The sequence below is a fragment of the Oryctolagus cuniculus genome, chromosome 18 (genome assembly GCF_964237555.1).
Source record: "Oryctolagus cuniculus chromosome 18, mOryCun1.1, whole genome shotgun sequence".
In the NCBI taxonomy this organism is placed as follows: Eukaryota; Metazoa; Chordata; class Mammalia; order Lagomorpha; family Leporidae; genus Oryctolagus; species Oryctolagus cuniculus.
In genome coordinates, this window is record NC_091449.1 from 65,281,675 (window position 1) to 65,300,355 (window position 18,681).

Here is an 18,681-nt window from a genome sequence, read left to right on the forward strand (position 1 = left end):
CCAGCTCACGTTTCCGCCCCACGATCTGGCTTCCCGTCCTTTGCTCCCCGGGCTAATCTGACGGATTCCAACCTAGCACATACGTCTCCGCCTCTAGTTTTAGATTTTCGCCTTTTGCTCCCCGGGCTGACTTGACGAATCCCAAGCTGGCTTGCGTTTCCGCCTCGGCCTGCCCCCGCGGTTACATCCTCCCTAACATTTTTCTCTACCCGGTATGTTTCCCTAAGTTTTCTTCCAACAATATTCCTCCCTCATTTCTCCTGGCTTCTCACCACAGTCCGTATCCGAGTCTGTTTGTTCTAGCTTTCACTTTCGCTTTCGACCTTAGAGATTTCTCCCAGCTTCCCCCCGTAGTCCGTATCCGAGTCTATGCCTAGGCTTTCAATAGCTTCTTCCGGCACCTTTTTCGTCCGGCTTTCCCCTAGGCTCTTCTAGTCTCTCTCTCTGGCATTTTCCTGCTTCTTCCCGTTTCTTCCCTCCTAAGTTTCCTATCCGAGTCACGGCACCATTATGTCGCTCCCCCTCTTCGTGGAGGAATGACACTAAACCCTGCCTAGGCTTCATATCCGAGTCACGGCACCATTATGTCGCTCCCCCTCTTCGTGGAGGAACGACACAGGACCCTGCGCTGTTCTTCTGTCTGCTCGGCCCTCCCCGGGTTTGCTGCTGGTCCTTCCCGGGTTGGCTGCTGGTCCTTCCACCTCCGTGGAAGGGCGGGAGTTCCCCCTGCCACATTCCCCACTTCCGCGGGGGAGCGGCACACCGCCGGCCGGCTCTCTCGGGGGCTGCACAGGTGTTCCCCTTAGATGTTCCTCTTAGATGTTCCTGGTGCATGCCGTCTCTCTCCTCCTTTATAGTCCTCTTCCACCAATTCCAACTCTGCTACCCACATGCCGAGTACGCTGCTCTCCTCCAATCAGGAGCAAGTCCTACAGTTTATTGGCTGAACTGGAGGCAGCTGTGTAGAAGCTGTTTTCTTCTCTCCCAGCGCCATGTTGTGGGAGAGCAGATGCATAGAATAAGTCTTAATTCCAGTAACTTAGTCTAGTCTGGGTTGCTCCCCACAAGGAGTGGCACAAGGGGTGTAGCTGGGAAGCCCTGCCTGGGAGGACAGCTGGCTGTGCAAAGACCTGTGCTGTGAAGGAGTGGGGTGAGTGGGAAGATCTGGCCAAAAAGGAAAGATGGGTCTCCTTGAGGCTAAGAGTCCAGGGGGGTTCTTGTGACACAGGACGAGCCTGGTCTGGGAAGGGGCTGCAGCCAGATCCAAGTCAGGTCCTTGCGGTCATTCCTGGGAGGGATGAGAAGCCACTGAGAGGCACCCGCTTTACAGTCGCCCTGGGGAACGGAGGAGGCAGGCCGAAGCGGCCCTGCGGCAGCGCCCGGCGAGAAGCGGCAGGAACATCTCCAGAGGCCAGGCTGGAGACCGAGAGGGTGGGGCGGACTCAGGAGGCCAGACCAGCCGTGCAGCCCGGATCTGTCGGGGAGAAGCTGCACCGCAGGGAAGGGTTCACGTAAAACAGATGGCGACTTCTGCGCACCCCCGGGTGAAGGACCTTCCGCCAGACATCGCTGGGAGCGCGTGACACACAGACGACTGCACCTGTCCTGCTTTGTAGCTGACTCAAAAATCCTTGCCTCCAGGCCGGCGCCGCGGCTCACTAGGCTAATCCTCCGCCTAGCGGCGCCGGCACACCGGGTTCTAGTCCCAGTTGGGGCGCCGGATTCTGTCCCGGTTGCCCCTCTTCCAGGCCAGCCCTCTGCTGTGGCCAGGGAGTGCAGTGGAGGATGGCCCAGGTGCTTGGGCCCTGCACCCCATGGGAGACCAGGAAAAGCACCTGGCTCCTGGCTCCTGCCATCGGATCAGCGCGGTGCGCCGGCCGCAGCGCGCCGGCCGCGGCGGCCATTGGAGGGTGAACCAACGGCAAAGGAAGACCTTTCTCTCTGTCTCTCTCTCTCACTGTCCACTCTGCCTGTCAAAAAAATAAAAAAAAAATCCTTGCCTCCAACCATGCCTTTTAAAAACACTGAGATTGATTTATTACAAGGGTGAAATCGTCCCCCCTCTCCATCAAAGGTTGGAGCTGGCCCCTTGAAAATGGGGAAGTCATATACTTAACCTGCACTGTGACCCTGTGAGGTCACCACAGGGGGGGCCTTACTAACAGTGTAGAAACTGCGATGCAGAGAGATGTGTGCCTTGCTCACAGCCTGCAGCCCGTCTGGTGGGAAAGTTTAGTGCCAGGCCTCCTGGATCAAGTTCAGGGATCGGGCCACACCCACAGAGCCCCTTCTCGGGCTTTTGCAGGTGTGGCCCCTCCCCCAGCACTGAGACTGATGATGTCTGTCTCCCTTCTATCAGGGACCAATAGAAATGCAGGCAGAGAGACAGCCGACCGTAATCTCTCAAAGCACTGGTTTAGTGTGAACCCTAAGGAGTGCCTGTCTCTTACACATTCTGCAGATGACCCTCAGGCTTTCTGATGAGAAAGGGGAATGAGCAGCCCCTCCAAGGAGGGGTCCCCCTCAGTGCGAGAGAAGAACGCTGACTTCTGGGGTCCACATCACAGGTCCCCAGCCAGTGCCCCGTGCAGTGGGGTTCCGTTTCCTCCTGGGACCCTCTCCTTCTGCTTTGTTCTCTGCACATTTCCCATTTCAATCAGTTAGTAAGCCATTTTCTTTTGCCTACTACCTGTTTCAACAGCTTCTCAGAAAGTGATGAGACAAAACAGGCTTTAACTGTTCATCATGCACACGTGAAGATTGGAAGAAAGGTTGGGCAGTGGATCCGTAGGAGGAACAAGTCTGTGTGTGTGTGTGTGTGTGTGTGTGGTGCACCTGTGCACGTCTGCATCCGTGGCTCCTCTGAGTCTCTGTGTTGTGCGTGTGCACGTATGTGTGTGAAAGGCTGCCCTGGAAAGACCCACGGACAGCCACGTCTGCTGGGCACTTGAGAGTGATGGACGCATCTGAGTGCAGCACGTGGAACTCCTGGTGGCTGACTCACTCAGCCTTCTGCTTGGAGCTCATTTTCTCGTGGCTGGATATAGGAATGCCGTTCCCAGGGCCCGCAAGGCCCTTTGGTCTCCAGCCCTTATGTTCCAGGGCAGCGTCACTCACACGACCACATGCGCTAGAACTCCATGGGATCGGAACTCACAGGCAGGCTCTTGGCAGGGCTTAGGAGATGAGGCGTCTAACAAGCGCCTAGGATGGGCCAGTGCCGCTGGCCTGGGGACTGAGCTCTGAACGGTGGAGTCCTTGAACACAGAACACAGAGGCTGGTCAGGCACACAACTGGTCAGAGACCAGGCCACCTGCCAGGGACTAAGTTATCAGACACCTGTTTCTTGCTGTGATTACTGTGAGCCCGTAGTTCTGTGTGCACAGAGAACGTTTTGCTGTTTCACACCTCATTATTCCCAGGCAGCTGGAGGACGGAAGCCCTTGAGTCTGAGACGGTGCCGTAGAAATAGGCAGTGAGACTCGGGTGTTCTCCATTTCCTTTGAGCAATTATTTCATTGCTTCTTCCAGTGGCTCCCTGTCTGATGTTTCTCAGAGCTGCTTTCCTTGTAGCGGCATCTCACTTCAAACGCTGAGAGCAGGCACAGGCAATTTGAGATGGTTTGGGGGAGCCCCAAACCCTGCCGCTAGAATCTGTCACGAAATTCAAAGGGACCCAACACGGTTTCTGTCTTTGCAACTGAGGCTTCGTGTGGTTGGGGCATTTCAATTAGGAAGAGAGAGGGAAGGTGAGGGCATCGCTCAGCACGTCTCCCTGGTGCTGCCGGCGCCCCCTGGGATTTAAGAGCCTCGTTGTAGTTGTGGCGACTGGCATTTGCTAACAGTGGGTCTGACTATCTGAGACCAGTTGGGACAGCGTCCTGGAATGTCAGATCTCTTAGAGTGGGCAGATGGGGCTATAGTTATCAGCAACTTCCTGCATATCCACATTACTCATCCACCTTTCTAAAACTAGGAGTAAGACACTGGCATTTCCTACCAAATATTTTATTCAATCTACCATGTTTTCCTCCAGTATACGTCCCCCTCCTCGTCTTTGTCTCCCCAGCAACTCATCAGAGTACACGCCTTCACCCCTGACCTGGTTCCTGCACTGCTGTGCAGAGAATCTTGTGGAGGGAAAACCCCCCACCCAGGGAAAACCACCCACCCACCCCAGGGAGCTGAATGCAGCTCTGAGCCTTGGACTTAATCTTACACCATCCCCACCCCCAAAATCCTAGCAGCTTTGTTCCTACTTCAGAGCTGTTGCAGTCGCTATTTTATTTCAGTTTATTTTGCTGTCTAGAACTTTTTTCCCTGCATCACTGCCTGGCTGTTTCCTTCTGTTTACTGGCAATCCAAGTCCCACTGAAATGTCCCCTCTGCAGTCGGCTTTCTCACTCATTTTCTATCCAACAGGTGCCCCCTCCATCACACACACACACACACACACACACACGCTTTCTAAGTAATGCTCTTAGCCCGGTGCAGGGTCTCTACAAGGATGGCGATGCCCTATCCTCATATAATCTGATCCAGTCGCCGCTGCCATTCTTTGAGGCTGTTGTGCACTGGAAACAAGCTCCTTTGCCCAAACACTGCATTTTTAAAAACTTTTTAATGGATTTCAATTTAAATGGCCACATTTAGCTAGTGGCTATCATATAGGATAGTGAAGCTTTGGTATACAAAAGGTCTTTAAGAAGTTCATGGAGACTGCATGTTATGAGAAAAAAAAAAACAATGTGGATTTCAATTTTTTGCAGTAAAATTAGCTGATCTCCTAGCTGCACTTTTCCACAGAGGTGTTGAAGTCCCCTCACAGAAACCTGCCCCGCACCCTGCGCAGCCCTGGAGTCCAGCTTGGCTCACCCTGTTTGTGTAGTTTCTTCTTGATCGCCGTCTGCCCCTCAACACGGGGGTATTGTTTTTGCCCAGCCCTGGATACCCAGTGATCAGCACAGTGCCTGACCTGTGTTAGGGCCTCGAAGACTTTATTAAACCAGCTCTACAATGAGGAGACAGCATGTGAAAGCCCTTCGTGGTGTGCAGAAACCATCCTGAATGATGCTGTCGATTGCCAAAAAAATTTGAGAGACAAACTCGTGTGGCTGTGACATAAGTACCATCAGCGTCTGACTGCGTCCTGGGTTCTCCACACTCAGCTCAGCGTCTGCATGCATCTTCATCTTTGCTTCTCCTTAATGTCCGTCTGTCCCTCCTGCTGACCCGGGTCCCCCCCCGTTTCAGTGTCTTTGTATTTTGGCAGATGTGAACTCTGAGCCTCTGGGGCTTGAGTTCCTGCTCAGGGCTTGGGGAAGGTCTGGAAGCCCAAGATTCAGATGCGAGGTTTTATCTTTAGACAAAATTTTTGGCATGAGTTAAAGTCAAGTTCTTGGCTGTTTTGGAAGAACTAAAGGCCGTACTTTGTCATTACATAAAATTTCCCCCAAAGCTTTGTCTTGATTGAGTTATTTTATTAGCAGCATTCTCACAATAGCTTTTTTAAAGAATTAAAAATATTAAAATTTCTTCTTGTCTGTAAGATGTCCTTTGTCTGTATGTTAGGAGACTCTAACCATTTAGTTTTTCCTTAATTAAGGTATCCTTGCATTATTTCTATGCCCCCTATGTGTGTGTGTATAAATTTGCTAGTCAAAGGATGATGTAATGTTAAAAAAATGAAAAAAAAAACACTTTCTCGCTGCATGAATACATAGCTTATTTCATTTTGCCTACTGCCTTCAAGTTACAGTCGTGTTTATGCTGTGCGTATTCATGTTCCCAGCACTGTTCTTGTGTACTTTTCCTCCGTATTCTAAGTAGAGCAGCAAGGGTTAATCATCATTTTCTCTTAAGGCTGTTGTCTACATAACAACCCTGACTGAGCTCACGCCGCCTCCGCTGGACTTTTAGGTGGATCACTTTATTGTCAGGGATAACACAGAAGTGAATGTTGCCATGGGTATAACACAGCTTAGCTCAGCACGGGTCCGCGGAGGCACTGAAATGGAACCAACCTATGCGTCTGCATGGTTCTTACCGCGTGGTGGCGTGCGTCTTTGATGGCATCGGTTCACCACGTCATCAGGCGGGACGCCTGGACTGCTTGGTGGCTGCTTCCTGATTTGCACTTTTGAGGATGCTGTTGAGCAGCCGTAGCCGCAGCCGGGCGTCCTGGGACAAGTCCCGTGGCCCGCCTTCATTTCAGTGCTGCGGCCGCGCCGCGTGGTTACCAGGAGTCAGCAGTGTGAATCCTGGACTGGACCCTGCCACGCTGTTTGCTCCTATCCCCTCGTCTCCATCCCAAGCACACGAGTGGTTCCTGGGAGGATCAGGTTGTTAACAGAACCTGGAACCTCAGCAGGCGCCGGATGAGTGCTGGTTGCCATTCCTCAGGATAACAGGTGTTTTTATTAACCCTGTTTTACAAGCGAAAAAAATAACAGAGAGTGAGTGTCCTGCTCAGGTCATGTGGACAGAGAAGGCTTGTGCTAGGGTCCCGAGTGCAGTGGCCTTTCCTGACTTAAACGCTTGGCCACTCCGACGCCGGGACCGGCACTGAGCAGCCAGGAGTGCCGCCGTTATCCCTACGTGAAGTCAAGGCCAAATTAAACACAGACAGCGAGAAGCTGAGGTTGCTGTCGTTTGCTGGAAATGCCATGGCGTGACCCAGCTTCTGATAAACAGCCCAGCTGCTCTTTCCTGCTGCCTTCTTCGCTGATATCTGAAGCTAGTTCTGTATGCGGGTGTCTCACGGAGTTGTGAAATGCCCCTCGATTAAAAAGGGCTTGGGAGGGGCAGGAATCCCAGGGTCTCATTCAGGCCCCTGCACAGGCTGGGTTCCTTGCTTAAGGGAGGCCCTCTCAAAGCTCTCTGACTCTGAATTTCTCCTAAACATTACCATAAACACTTTCAGTTATCTCTCTTAATGTACTCAGTTCCTAGCTGCTTAGTCAATTATTTTTATTAGCATAACATCCCTTTTAAGGAAAATGATGCTGGAAAAACACAAGTCGTGTAAGCACATTTTCTCAGCTGTGGCTGGTTGCAAGGTTTTTTTCTTTTCCTTTCTTTACAGATTTGATGAATTAATTGTACAGCTCCCAAGGGGAATCGAATATGAATTGATCTTTGCCTTTTAGTCTGGACTGTTTAGTTTCCATTCTACCCATCGAGACCAAAGTTTGAGTTATTGCCAAGGGCTGGTAAAATCGCTGATAGAACCTGCTTTCTCCAGAGAACGAGATTTCAATTTTCCTAATGAATGAATGCCGTCTTTCTCCCCCCCCCCCACCTCTTTCCTAAACAGCTGTTTGTGGAGACCACTGATGCCAACGGGAGAACGCTCGAGGGCCCAGTGCCTCTGGAAGTCATCGTGATTGATCAGAATGACAACAGGCCCATCTTCCGGGAAGGCCCCTACGTCGGCCACGTCATGGAGGGGTCTCCCACAGGTACGTCTTGCCGCCTTGCTGTTAGCGTGAGGCCTTGGAACATGGTACCTTGTCACCTCTGAAGGCTCCAGAGATGGTTTGGTTGCCATTCTAACGTGTTGGCGTGCATCTCACCTGAACGGCAGTGAGAGCTGGAAGACCAGAGCACAGAGCCACACGGGGGTGCTACAGGACACACGGGAAAGTCTCCCGTCGCCTCCGACGGTGGTCCTCCGTGGGTCCTCTGAGTCCCTAACATGTGGCTGACGTTGGGCTCCACAAACATCTGGCTCCGCCTTGTCAGAACCCAAGGCCAAACTCTGGGCTGTGGCGGAGTTTTGATGATAGTTAAGGTTGCCATCAGAAACTCCTGTTACCTCTTTTCATAATGATCTTTCAACAAGAACTCTTGATAAAGCCGGTGGGGCTTTTATCTCTTCCTTTAGAAGACGTGTGTGCTGAAAACTTTTGCTTTCAGTTAAAAGGCCAAAGGCAAGGCGTTTTATGTCTCTCTCTGGAAAGACCTGCACCTGCTGCTTTTGGAAATCACTCAGGGTTCCTTAGGGCTCTAGCTTTTTCCCAGGTTGAACCTTTGTGTCCTGGCTGGTTTTAGAACATGGAGTTCCCTTTTCTGGTCCAATAGACACTATCGGAAGCCTTCCGTAGCCGGCAGCAGAAGTCACTCCTGGGTACAGTGCTCGAGAATGTGAAGAACAAAGCAGAAAAATCCCCGTCAGCTGGGCCTTTGATTTTAGACTTTGGGGCACATTGGAGTGGAAAAGTGCTGTGTTAAGAGTATCTCGGTTGCTGTGTCTAGAATATGTCCAAACAAGTGAAGCCATCCCTGTGCCGGCCAGGCAGGAGAGGGAAGCCGAGAGCTGCTCTGGCTTTTTTCCCTTCCTGCCTGGCTGAATGGATGGGATACATCAATGATAGGTAGGGATGTGAGGCTCCGGAAGTGTTGTCATGGGAACCTTCCCAGACTACCCTGTGAATGATCACATGCAAGTTGCCTACAACCTGCCTTCAGCTTCAAGGAGCCGGGTCGCTCTGCACGTCACCGGACTCCCAAGGGCGGGAGCAGCCCGCCCTCCTCCCAGGTTCAAACGTGTTCTGCAGAAACGAGAGTGGATTTGTTGTGTGTTGGAGAGTGTTTGGGAGAGCAGTCGATGCAGCAGATGACAGCAGGGCTGAGAAGGAGGGGGGTGGGTGAAGGCAGGGCTGCCTGTCCACAGGGACTTCTCAGGCTGCTTTTGATGGCACGATGGCTTCTGGCGAGAGAGACCCTGGAATTTGAGTTTGATGTTTACAGAAACCTGCTTAAACAAGTTGATGTGCAGAGCAAGTTAGGGAGAGCCAATGCAGAGAGTTATTACCGGGGCCAGAATTGGAGCCGAGCTGCAGGAGGATTCCTGGTCTCCATCTGTGGTGCTGGGGCTGTGCACCCGAGTGACTGGAATGAGAATGGCCCGAAAAGTGTTCTAAATGTAAATGGCAGGGGCCACTTTTGCGGCAGCTGTGAGCACGCGCACGTCTTTGTATATTATGTGTGTGTATGATTAGGCCATGTCCAATTTTCCTCCCACTGTTCACTTCCTTACAGTTTAGGGAAGGATTTCAGAATTCATTGCCTTATAAACATGTCATATTTGGGAAGAAAAATAGAATTGGTTATGCACATTGAATTCCTTCAAACACAAAGCTGGTTGGTCAGCGGTAGCTGCATCTAGGAAAACATAAACCTCCTCAAGCCTGTATTTATGACAGGCGTTGTCTCGGCAAACGTGCCAAGGCATGCGTGTCCATGGAGAGTAGCTGGCTCCGGCTCTGGCCTGATTCACGGTTTGCATCGGCAGCATCCTCTGCTTTTGACCACGGGGCAGGAATTTAAATGAAATCGGTGGGATTTGGGGTCAAAAATGTGGAATTGTTGCAAAAGAACTTTGAGAGGAAAACCAGGTGGATGGCTGAGCCCCCTTCAAGAGAGCAGCAGGCGAGCTGAGCCCTGGAGACTCCCTGAAGGCAGCAGAACTCTGGGACTGATGGCCTCCCCCAGCCTGTCCACAGCCATTGACAAGTTGTCTCCGCAAACCCTGGCCAGCCGCAGAAGCGATCTCTCCTGTTTGCACAGTGCCCTGCTGGTTTGTGGTGCGTAGGATCCTGTTTTGTGGACTCTGTACAGCCTCGCTTTTAGGGAGCAGGATGCTGGCCCTGGGCAGATTGCTGGCTTTTCCTAGTTCATACGGTGAAGAGATGGGAGCAGTGTTTGGGATTCGGGCTGGGCAATCTACCTGCGAATTCTGTGCTCTTTGAGCTGTCCCACCAACTCGCTGATGAAAGCAGCCCCCAGACTGAGCGTGGAGTTGAGCGCCATGATGGAGGTGGCGACTTTGTTTCCAAAGGCTGGAATGCACAAAGGGGAGATTAGGTGAACAGCGGCTTGTGGTGCTGATAGATTTCTGCTGCTTCTGCCTGGGCAAATTCTGGTTGCGGCTGCACTGGCATCCTGCTTAGATGACTCGTCCAGGTGTGTTCCCGGCAGCCCACGCGGTGTGGTGGCTCAGAGCTGGTTTGATCTCTGCTCAGCCTCGGCCGCTTTGTCTTAAGTCGGGTGTCAGAGGCTGGGAATGAGGATGGAGACTGCAGGCTTCACTCGCTGCTTAGTCCAAAACGAATGTTCCAGAAATGCCAGTGCATTGTTAGAGCCGTGGTCATTCATCGTCCCCTGGCAGCATGCCCTTTAGCACCGGTAAAGCAAAGAGACACATGGTTTGTGTGAAGAATTCGTCTCCCAACAAGCCAAGCGTCGTTTTCCTGTTCCCGAGCGCCCCAGAGCCTTCAGTGCGCATCCATCAGTGAGGAAGGTCACCCGTATTTATCTGCATGTGCAGACGGGAGTCCATGCCCCGCTGCTCAGCGTGAAACTCCAGGGGATTGTCTGGGGGAATCATTCCTGGATGAAGCAGAGCAACAGAAAGAAATGGTCTTTGAAGTTTGCAGATCGTGAACTGTTCCTGCCATCATGTCACAAGGTATCGACTTAGGGGGGCAGGCCCAGGCTATTCTGCTGCACTAGAGGCCAGCCAGCTCTTAGCGGGAGAACTCCAGATTCCCAAAACGTGCCAGGGCCACATGAGTGTCAGGTCGAGGGCTGGGCCACTTGACATTCCTGGAGGGCACCTGTGCTGACACCCTCAGGGCCTTGGTGATGCTAGTGCGTGGGTGTTTTACCTCTGGCACTTCTTTGAATTCCTTTGTGGAGGGTGCCCTGACCCAGCAGGTGAGGGGTGGTTCAGGAGCGGGAACTCAGCCAGTCTGAGGTGCAGTCTTGAGCCAGCTCCAGAGACAGCAATAGGAGCGAATCCCGTCGGGGAGCTCTAGGGACTGGCAGCACACGCCTCCATCAGAGGTCTCCCAGCCAGGGCCCAAGGAGCTGAGACCCCCACACCCCCAAGCTGGATGAGGATGTATTGGCTAAGAACTGTCTCCCTGGGGACAGAAGTTCCAGCTACCCTCAGCCAGCTGTGCACACAGGCAAAGCATAACCCAGGCTTCCAACGAGGCACAGTAGCAGGCCATTGGATGGCGCTCAACCCGCTCTTCCCCCCGGCCTTTCGACACCCTCTGTGGCAGCCAGAGCGTCTGTGATGGGGCAGACTTGAGAGACGGCAGGGGACAGAGGGACATTTGAGGGACACCGTAGCCCCCAGCCTGCATGACTGAGAACAGCAACTGTGACATTTCCCTCGTCCCCAGGCGGGACCTGGGCGGCCTCCTGACAGACGCGCATTACCTGGGTGACGCTGCCGCTCCGCAAGCCTGTTGCAGACAAGCACAGGTGAGCCGTTACAGCCTCGCCTCGTCTCCCGAAATCCAGCAGCTCTTGCCCTCCGTTGCTTCCTTTCCAGCGCGCTTTATTATATTCTTCCCAACCAGTGTTTCTATTGGGCTCCTGCTCTGGTCTGCCCTGTTCTGAACTGTGTGGGGACGGCAGTGGTCTGAGGGAGGCTGCTCATTCGCTCCCGGTGGACGTAGCCGTACACGCTGATGGGCAGCAAGTAAGTGAGGGCTGACATGATGCAGGTGCTCCAGTGTGGCCGTGCGGAACACCTACCCGCACTCCAGTCTCGTAGCCAAAGGCGGCCTCCGTGGAAAAGGGAGAGAAGAAAGGGATTTTCATGCCCTGTGTTTCTTCATCCACCTGAGTTTCTCTGAAAGAGACAATTATTTTAATTTTTCACCAAGTCCAACCACACCAGCTATGCGGAGAAACAGCTGATGGTATGGCCTTTGGGGCACATGACCCCCGGAGGGCTCAGCCTCTCTGGGGAGCTGCTGTTTTCCCTAGCACGCTGGGCTCCGTAGAGAGCTGTGTGATGTTTGGTGATTTGTGTTTGAGCCTGGCTCAGCATCAAGTCCAGGGTCGGGATACCCCAGAGGTAAAGTCTCTCTGCTCACGGCCTGCTTGCCTGGTACAGTAACTGGGACGTGGCTTTTCACTCACCTGCTGTGGATTTTTTTTTTTCACCTGGTATTTGAAACTATAGTCTCCTCCATTCTCAACGGTCCCAGGCATGTAGCCATTTTATTTTCTTGAGCAGATACTTTAAAAAAGATAAACAATCCAGCTTTTTTTTTTTTTTCGGCCTTTTTAAGTAGTTGCCAAATCCCACCACCCAGAGGTGCCCAGAGTGGCTGGTCGGGTGAGCCCAGCTCTGAGGTGCTCTGTGGGCGTCTCCACGATTTCGCAGACGTGAGCTCTGTCTGATTGGCTGCACATCACTTTCTTCCTTCCACGGGGGCCTGTGGACGGTTTTGAAAACCAATAATCGTCAGGCCATCTCACTGTATGAAACAGATGCGTACGAATCTCACCTCGTCTGTTTAACCAGTCTCCTATCGATTTCAGCCATTTTTGCTGTTCCACGTTTAAAGTCAATTCTGCAGGGGCACGCTCAGCTCTTTCTGCCTGTGACAGTTTCTCTAGGACAGATTCCTGCAAGTGGAACTGGTAGGACAGAGGGCGGGGCTGTGGCTCCTTACATTTCGGTCCATATTGGGGTGATGCTGCTAATCAGAGTTTCATTGGCCGAGCCGATGGTATCTTGGCTTGGAGTTAGCCCAGGAGTTAGCGTTCCGTGGTCTTCCTTTCCACCCACAATCATACTGATGGGTATTTTTGTTTCTCTGGATCGTACTCCGTGTCTTTAAGCTTTTGTGGTCTTGTCAGTGATGGTGTTTGGAGACGGTGGACTGTGTCGCTGTAGAATCCCCCGGATTGTGGGAGTCAACGACAGGGGCTCCTGGAGTCGTCACTGAGGCTTTAGTTGAAGAGCGCAGCCCAGAAGCGATGTCAGCATTGAAATTATGTCACACATCACTGCCCATGCTGGTGGCCGTGAAGCAAATTTTATCAAAGAGTTACATAATCAAATCAGAGCCCAAAGGGAATATTTCAGAAATCGATGGTATGGAAAACGTTTTCAACTTTGCTACCTCTTGGCTTCCTCTGGTCACTCAAGAAGCTGAATCTGTGCCAGTGCGCCCAGCTGGGTCTGTGGGTCCCCTGGTGTGTCTCCCACAGGCTCAGAGGCATGCCAGTCAATGGCCTCTCTCACTGCGACTGGCTCTTTTCTTCTTAGTCCAGCCCTTCTTTGATGGGCACCATTGCCTGTATTAGAACCCATCGCTGATTGGTTGCTGGAGCCTTCTGGTTATAAGAGGCTCTGGTGAGACTGGGAAGAAGGTGGGAACACTGGTACTGGTAGAAGTGCTCCCAGCCAGGAGAACCGTGTCCCCTGTATTTAAGGTGAATGACTCAAGAACAGTTCTTCTGCGTCCTATTCGTAGCTTCCTTCCCCCCGTGGATTCGCCCATGCCTCTGTGAGACAGGAGGGTAACTCAGCAACCAGACCCCAGCAGGGTTCCCAGGTCGCTCTCTCTCACCATGACGCCATTGCTGCTGGGATGGTGCCTGTGCCCGTCTGTGCTCTACCAGTCGCGAGGCTCCTGTCACTCAGATGAGACCCTCGTGTTCCGGTGGACTCGAGGGGCCTGGCTCTGGAGCCACGTTAGCCCTGCCTTGCACATGTTTTAGCCAAATCTGGATCTTCCTTCCATCACTTCTCATTTGGATTTATGCCATCAAATATTGAAAAATAGGAGTAAAAGTAACTCAGTTAAAACAGTGTCAAAGTTTAAGGGGGCAGCAGGGTCAGGAAACAGCAGCAGCTTCAGAGACGGTGATGGTTGCTACAACGTTTCGAAAGACTCAGTGTTCCAGGGATCTCTCGCTATAAAGGAAATTGGGGACAGTGGAGTGGCTGAATCCGCCGTTCAAGGGCGGGAGCTGCCGTAGCCTCTACTGAGACAGAGCGGTAGATCCACAGCAGCTTGGCAGTTACAATGTCGGGGGAATGCAGGCTTCCAGCACATTTCTTAAATCCGTTCTGCAAACTCATCTGACACGCGTGTGCTGGGCAGCTTCTGCAAGCCAGGTGACGTTCTAGATGCTGGGGGAATAGCGTGGCCAAGGCCGTGTAGGGCTCTGCAGACGTTTACATCTCACGCAGAGGAGAAGGGTAATCACCAGACACCGCAGATCAGTGAGGTCCTTTGGTAAAACAGAACACGGCGCTGCGCTGGGATGAGGACGAGCAGGGGCTCTCTGGGGAGGGGGCAGCCACACTGAGCCCGCTCAGGACGCGGAGGCCACGGGGAGGGTCAGGGAAGAGCCCAGCGTGAGACACAGTTGGAGGCGTCCCAGGCGGGCTCCAGGAGATAGCAAGGGCAAGGCCGTCTGGCAGAAATCACCAGACTGTAGGCCAGGACGCAGTCTGTCCCACTGCCTCCTGCCTCCCTCCCTCCCCCCCTCCCCCTCCCCCCTCCCTATTCTCCTGGAATGCAGACATGCCCATTCCTTTACACAGGGACTGTGGCTGCCTCCGCAGTGCTGGCAGAGGGGATAGTTAGAAACAGCCTAGAGGAGGCTACTTCTGAAAACTGAGAGACAAAATTAAAATCGTGGGTTTATTTTGATGCAAAAACTTTTTGAAATGCATGCCTAGTTTTTTCACTTTCAAATTTTTTACAACAAAGTGAGTTCATATTTATACTTCCATCTGTGGGTGAACTGTTTAAAGGACCTTCACGTATGCCTCAAAGACAATAATATGCACTACTTGATCCTTTGCCAAAAATAAATAGATGAAATAAAATTGCAGCCCCCTGGTTTAGAGCCCTGTGAGTTCTGGTTACATTTTAAAAGTAGTCAGAAGCCCTTGGGAGGTTTTAGGCAGGGGAGTTTACTGTTAAGATATAACCTGCACTGCTCAGTGGACGATGGACCAAGGCAGCGAAGGCGCCTCCTTCCTGCTGGAAATGAAAGGGCTGTGGCCTGCGCCGCCCGGACAGCACTGGGGAGGCAGGAGAGAGGTCACATAAGCTTTTGTCCCAAGCTCCTGATAAATGGGAGAATACTAAATATTGACTCACTTTATGACGCTGGATTATTGTGACTGATGGCATCTGTGTGGAATTACGGTAATACTGTAAACCTCAATAGGTTTATAAATCCTCCTCTAGTATGAACTGGAGTCTGCCTTCAGGTTCTGTCTCAGCTGTAGCTTAAGGCCAGTGGGAGCAGGCTGTTTGCTGTGCCTCCGTCCATCTTCAGCGTTTAACACAGCTCCGGCCTACAGTGGACACCTAGCAAATTACAATCAGTAAGAAATGACCCTGATTGGCTGAAAGTCTGAGTCCATGTGGATTTCTTCCTGCAGATGGGTGAGGCTGTCGCCCAGTCACACGCCCTGCGCCCTGTGGGTGCTGCTGCCCAGGAGGAAGTCAGCAGGTGGCTGGGAGCAGCTCCCCGGGATCCAGGGCAGGGCACACACGGGTCCTGGCGTAAGAAGGCAGGATGTTCCTCCAGCACTAGTGTGTGCTGGATACTGGTCTAGCTTTTCTAGCTGCCTTTGAATGTAAATCTTACTCCCGTTGTACAACGGAGGGCGCCACCCTCTAGGAGGTCAGGTGACTTCTGGCAGATGGTACGGCTGGGTGGGTGGGGAGGCTGGGATCTGATGGCAGACCACGCATGGTAACGTTGGCAGTTACTCCTAAACTCACCCCCAGAGTCCAGAGAGCCTCTCCTTGCACAAATGCCTGTCTATGCACGTGTCTCTTTGCATGTCTGTGTGAATGTGTACATGTTCATGTGTGATGTGCAGATGAGAGAGAGAGGCAGGGAGAGAGAAAGCACCCCGACCCTTGGCTTCCCAGGTGCCTCCTTGCCGCCCGTTCTCCTTGACTTTTGCCTGCTCGGAAAGAGCGCAGTTCTCCCCCTAGCGGTGGTTTGGGAGACGCTCCAGGAGAATCCTTGATTCATAAGGCATGCGGGGTCCATCAATCAAGACCGTCTACATCGTCCCTTAGAAAAGATTTACAGTCAGCAGAGCGCTTGATAAACCAGCTTTTCCTGCTGCACCTCGGCACGAAGAGCCCCCGTGCCTTCCAAGACGGAGCCTGGAGCTGCTGTCTCCGTTTATCTACACGACTACGTTTCAATCACTACACCTTAATCTACGGAGCGTGTATTAAAAAAAAAAAAAACTCAGAAATTTATGTATAGAACCACCTCCCCTCTTAAGTAAATGGCAGATATTCAGTATGCTAAGTTCCGTGGGAAGAAGGCGTATAAAATCCCTTTCAAGTGTATGTTTTATAAAATATAGGTCACGAATTGAGTTTTCCAGTATCAAAGACAAAATTTTAATAGACTTACAGCCTTCTTGCTTTTAATTACGGTTGCGGTTTCTTTCAGCCAAGGATGGTACCCAAAGCTATTCTATTATTCAGAAGACGCTTTTTTCAAAGAGTTCCCCAAAGTTTGGCTTGGGGAATTTCCACACTCTTTCTCACTCTGGTTTCCTGGTCTACTTCGGTGTGTTGCTATCTCCGTCTGCTATGCCCTTGGCTATAACAGACTGTGGTCACGCACGCTTTCCTCTAGGGTCAGGGAGGTACGCACAGGGTCAGGCGTCTGCAGCTGGGCTCTGTGTTCTTGGGAGAGGTCTCTCACTTCAGCATCACAGGCAACCTACCTGCCTGGCCTATTTGCCCCATGCAAACCAGACTCCATCAACTGCCCCCCCCCCCCCGCTTCTCTTCATACTTCTGGGATGTCATCCTCTCTCTTACCATACCTGCTGGCTCATGCTGAAGCCCTAAGCCAGGGCTAGAAGTAATGTCTTGAAAAGTAGCATGTGTGTGTGTGTGTGTGTGTGCATGTGAACCTATACACATGTGCATACACACATAGACATACGTAATTAACTTAATCAAGTTCTGTGTGTGATACACCATTAAAAATTTCAGTGGGTTTTCACTAGTTTTGGAAAATACATTCGATCTGGTTTAACTTGAAAGATCCACCCACGCCACTAAAACAGACAATCCAGGAGTTTCACAGAAGCTTGGTGTTTGACGTCAGACCGCAAGCAGTGAGCAGCGGCTCCGTCTCAGATGACTGGCCCCCAGGAGGCGTTGGGCTCCCACCGTGGGGAGAGGTGGTGCACTTGGCATCCACCGTGGGGAGAGGTGGTGCACTTGGCATCGCTGGGTGGAGGCCAGGGAAGCTGCTGAACATCTCCCAGTGCGCAGAACGCAGCCCCCACCGTGACTCAGAATCACTTGACCCAAAATGTCAGCCCTCGGCCAGCGCCGCGGCCCACTAGGCTAATCCTCCACCTGCGGCACCGGCACACCGGGTTCTAGTCCTACTCAGGGCGCCGGAATCTGTCCCGGTTGCCCCTCTTCCAAGCCAGCTCTCTGCTGTGGCCCAGGAGTGCAGTGGAGGCTGCCCAAGTACTTGGGCCCTGCACCCCATGGGAGACCAGGAGAAGCACCTGGCTCCTGCCTTCGGATCAGCACAGCATGCTGGCCGCAGCGGCCATTGGGGGATGAACCAACGGAAGGAAGACCTTTCTCTCTGTCCCTCTCTCTCTCACTGTCCACTCTGCCTGTCAAAAAAAATGTCAGCCCTGCCAAGGGTGAGAAATTCTGCCCTTTATGGAGATGATGCAGGGCTCCAGGCAGGAAGCCCAAATCTAAAGTCTGGAGGGAAGACGCTGTGTGTGGTGGGCACTGGCTGGTCTGTCTTCGGGACAGGTCACTGTGCACATGGCTACTGCAACAGGGAGAATGCTGGGGTGGGAGATTGCCCAGCCCCTTGCCAAGGGCTTCCTGTGCACTGTGTCATTGGCTCATGGCTGCAGTTCTGGGGAACGGATGCTCTGAGCCTCTTTGTGTTTCCAGTGAGGAAACTGAAGTTAAAGGGAGGGAGGACCTAGCACGTCCAGAAGAGCAGGGAGTCCCACCCCCATAAGCAGTCAGTCACCCTGTAGTGGCAGAGCACAGCGTGCTAGAGACACAGTCTGCATATAAGATCGTGTTGCTCAGCCTCCCTTGCAGCTAGATATGGCCACGTGGTGCAATGCAGGCCCAGGAGCTATAAGAGGGCATCCATTCCAGCTGAATCCTCCTCCTAGCACCTGTTTCTTCTTCTTAACTGGAATGGGGATATAATGACTGGAACCCAAGCATCCACCTTGCTCTAAGAGGTGGCCTCAAGGGTTGAAACCTAGTTTAAGAAGGCAAGACGAAACATGAAGAGGCTGGACCCTGTTGCCTGTGGAATGCTGTTGCCATCCCTCAGGTGCTTATCAGAATCATTTTGCATAAGACAATGATGAACTTCTGTTTTATTGAGCTCACTGCTAGTTTGGATTCAAGTTTTGTAGCCAAGTATGATAACTGACATATCTGATGGCACTCCACCAGTAGGAATTGTAGCCCTGACAGTTTTTAAAAATATTTATTTATTTGAAAGTCATAGTTACACAGAGAGAGGAGAGGCAGAGAGAGAGAGAGAGGTCTCCCATCCGATGGTTCACTTCCTAATTGGCTGCAATGGCCAGAGCTATGCTGATCCGAAGCCAGGAGCCAGGAGCTTCTTCTGGGTCTCCCACATTGGTGCCGGGCCCAAGCACTTGGAAATCCTCCACTGCTTTCCCAGGCCACAGCAGAGCTGGATCGGAAGTGGAGCAGCCAGGTCTCGAACTGGCGCCCATATGGGATGCCGGCACTTCAGGCCAGAGTGTTAACCTGCTGCGCCACAGCGCCGGCCCCACCCTGACAATTTGACTTGAAGCTGTGCACTCAGCCGATTGTGTTGCGTTCTCC

At 52.3% G+C, this 18,681-nt stretch overlaps 1 protein-coding gene across 4 annotated transcripts in view; it reads left to right on the plus strand.

Moving 5' to 3' along the window:
• CDH13 (cadherin 13) overlaps nt 1–18,681 on the plus strand; it is a 1,467,366-nt gene that overhangs the window by 1,119,806 nt on the left and 328,879 nt on the right. For all 4 annotated transcript variants that reach the window (XM_051847323.2, XM_051847322.2, XM_051847324.2 and 1 more), the window contains one exon: nt 7,317–7,461. In XM_051847323.2, coding sequence (XP_051703283.1) covers nt 7,317–7,461 — 145 coding nt within the window. The remainder of the gene's footprint in view (nt 1–7,316; nt 7,462–18,681) is intronic.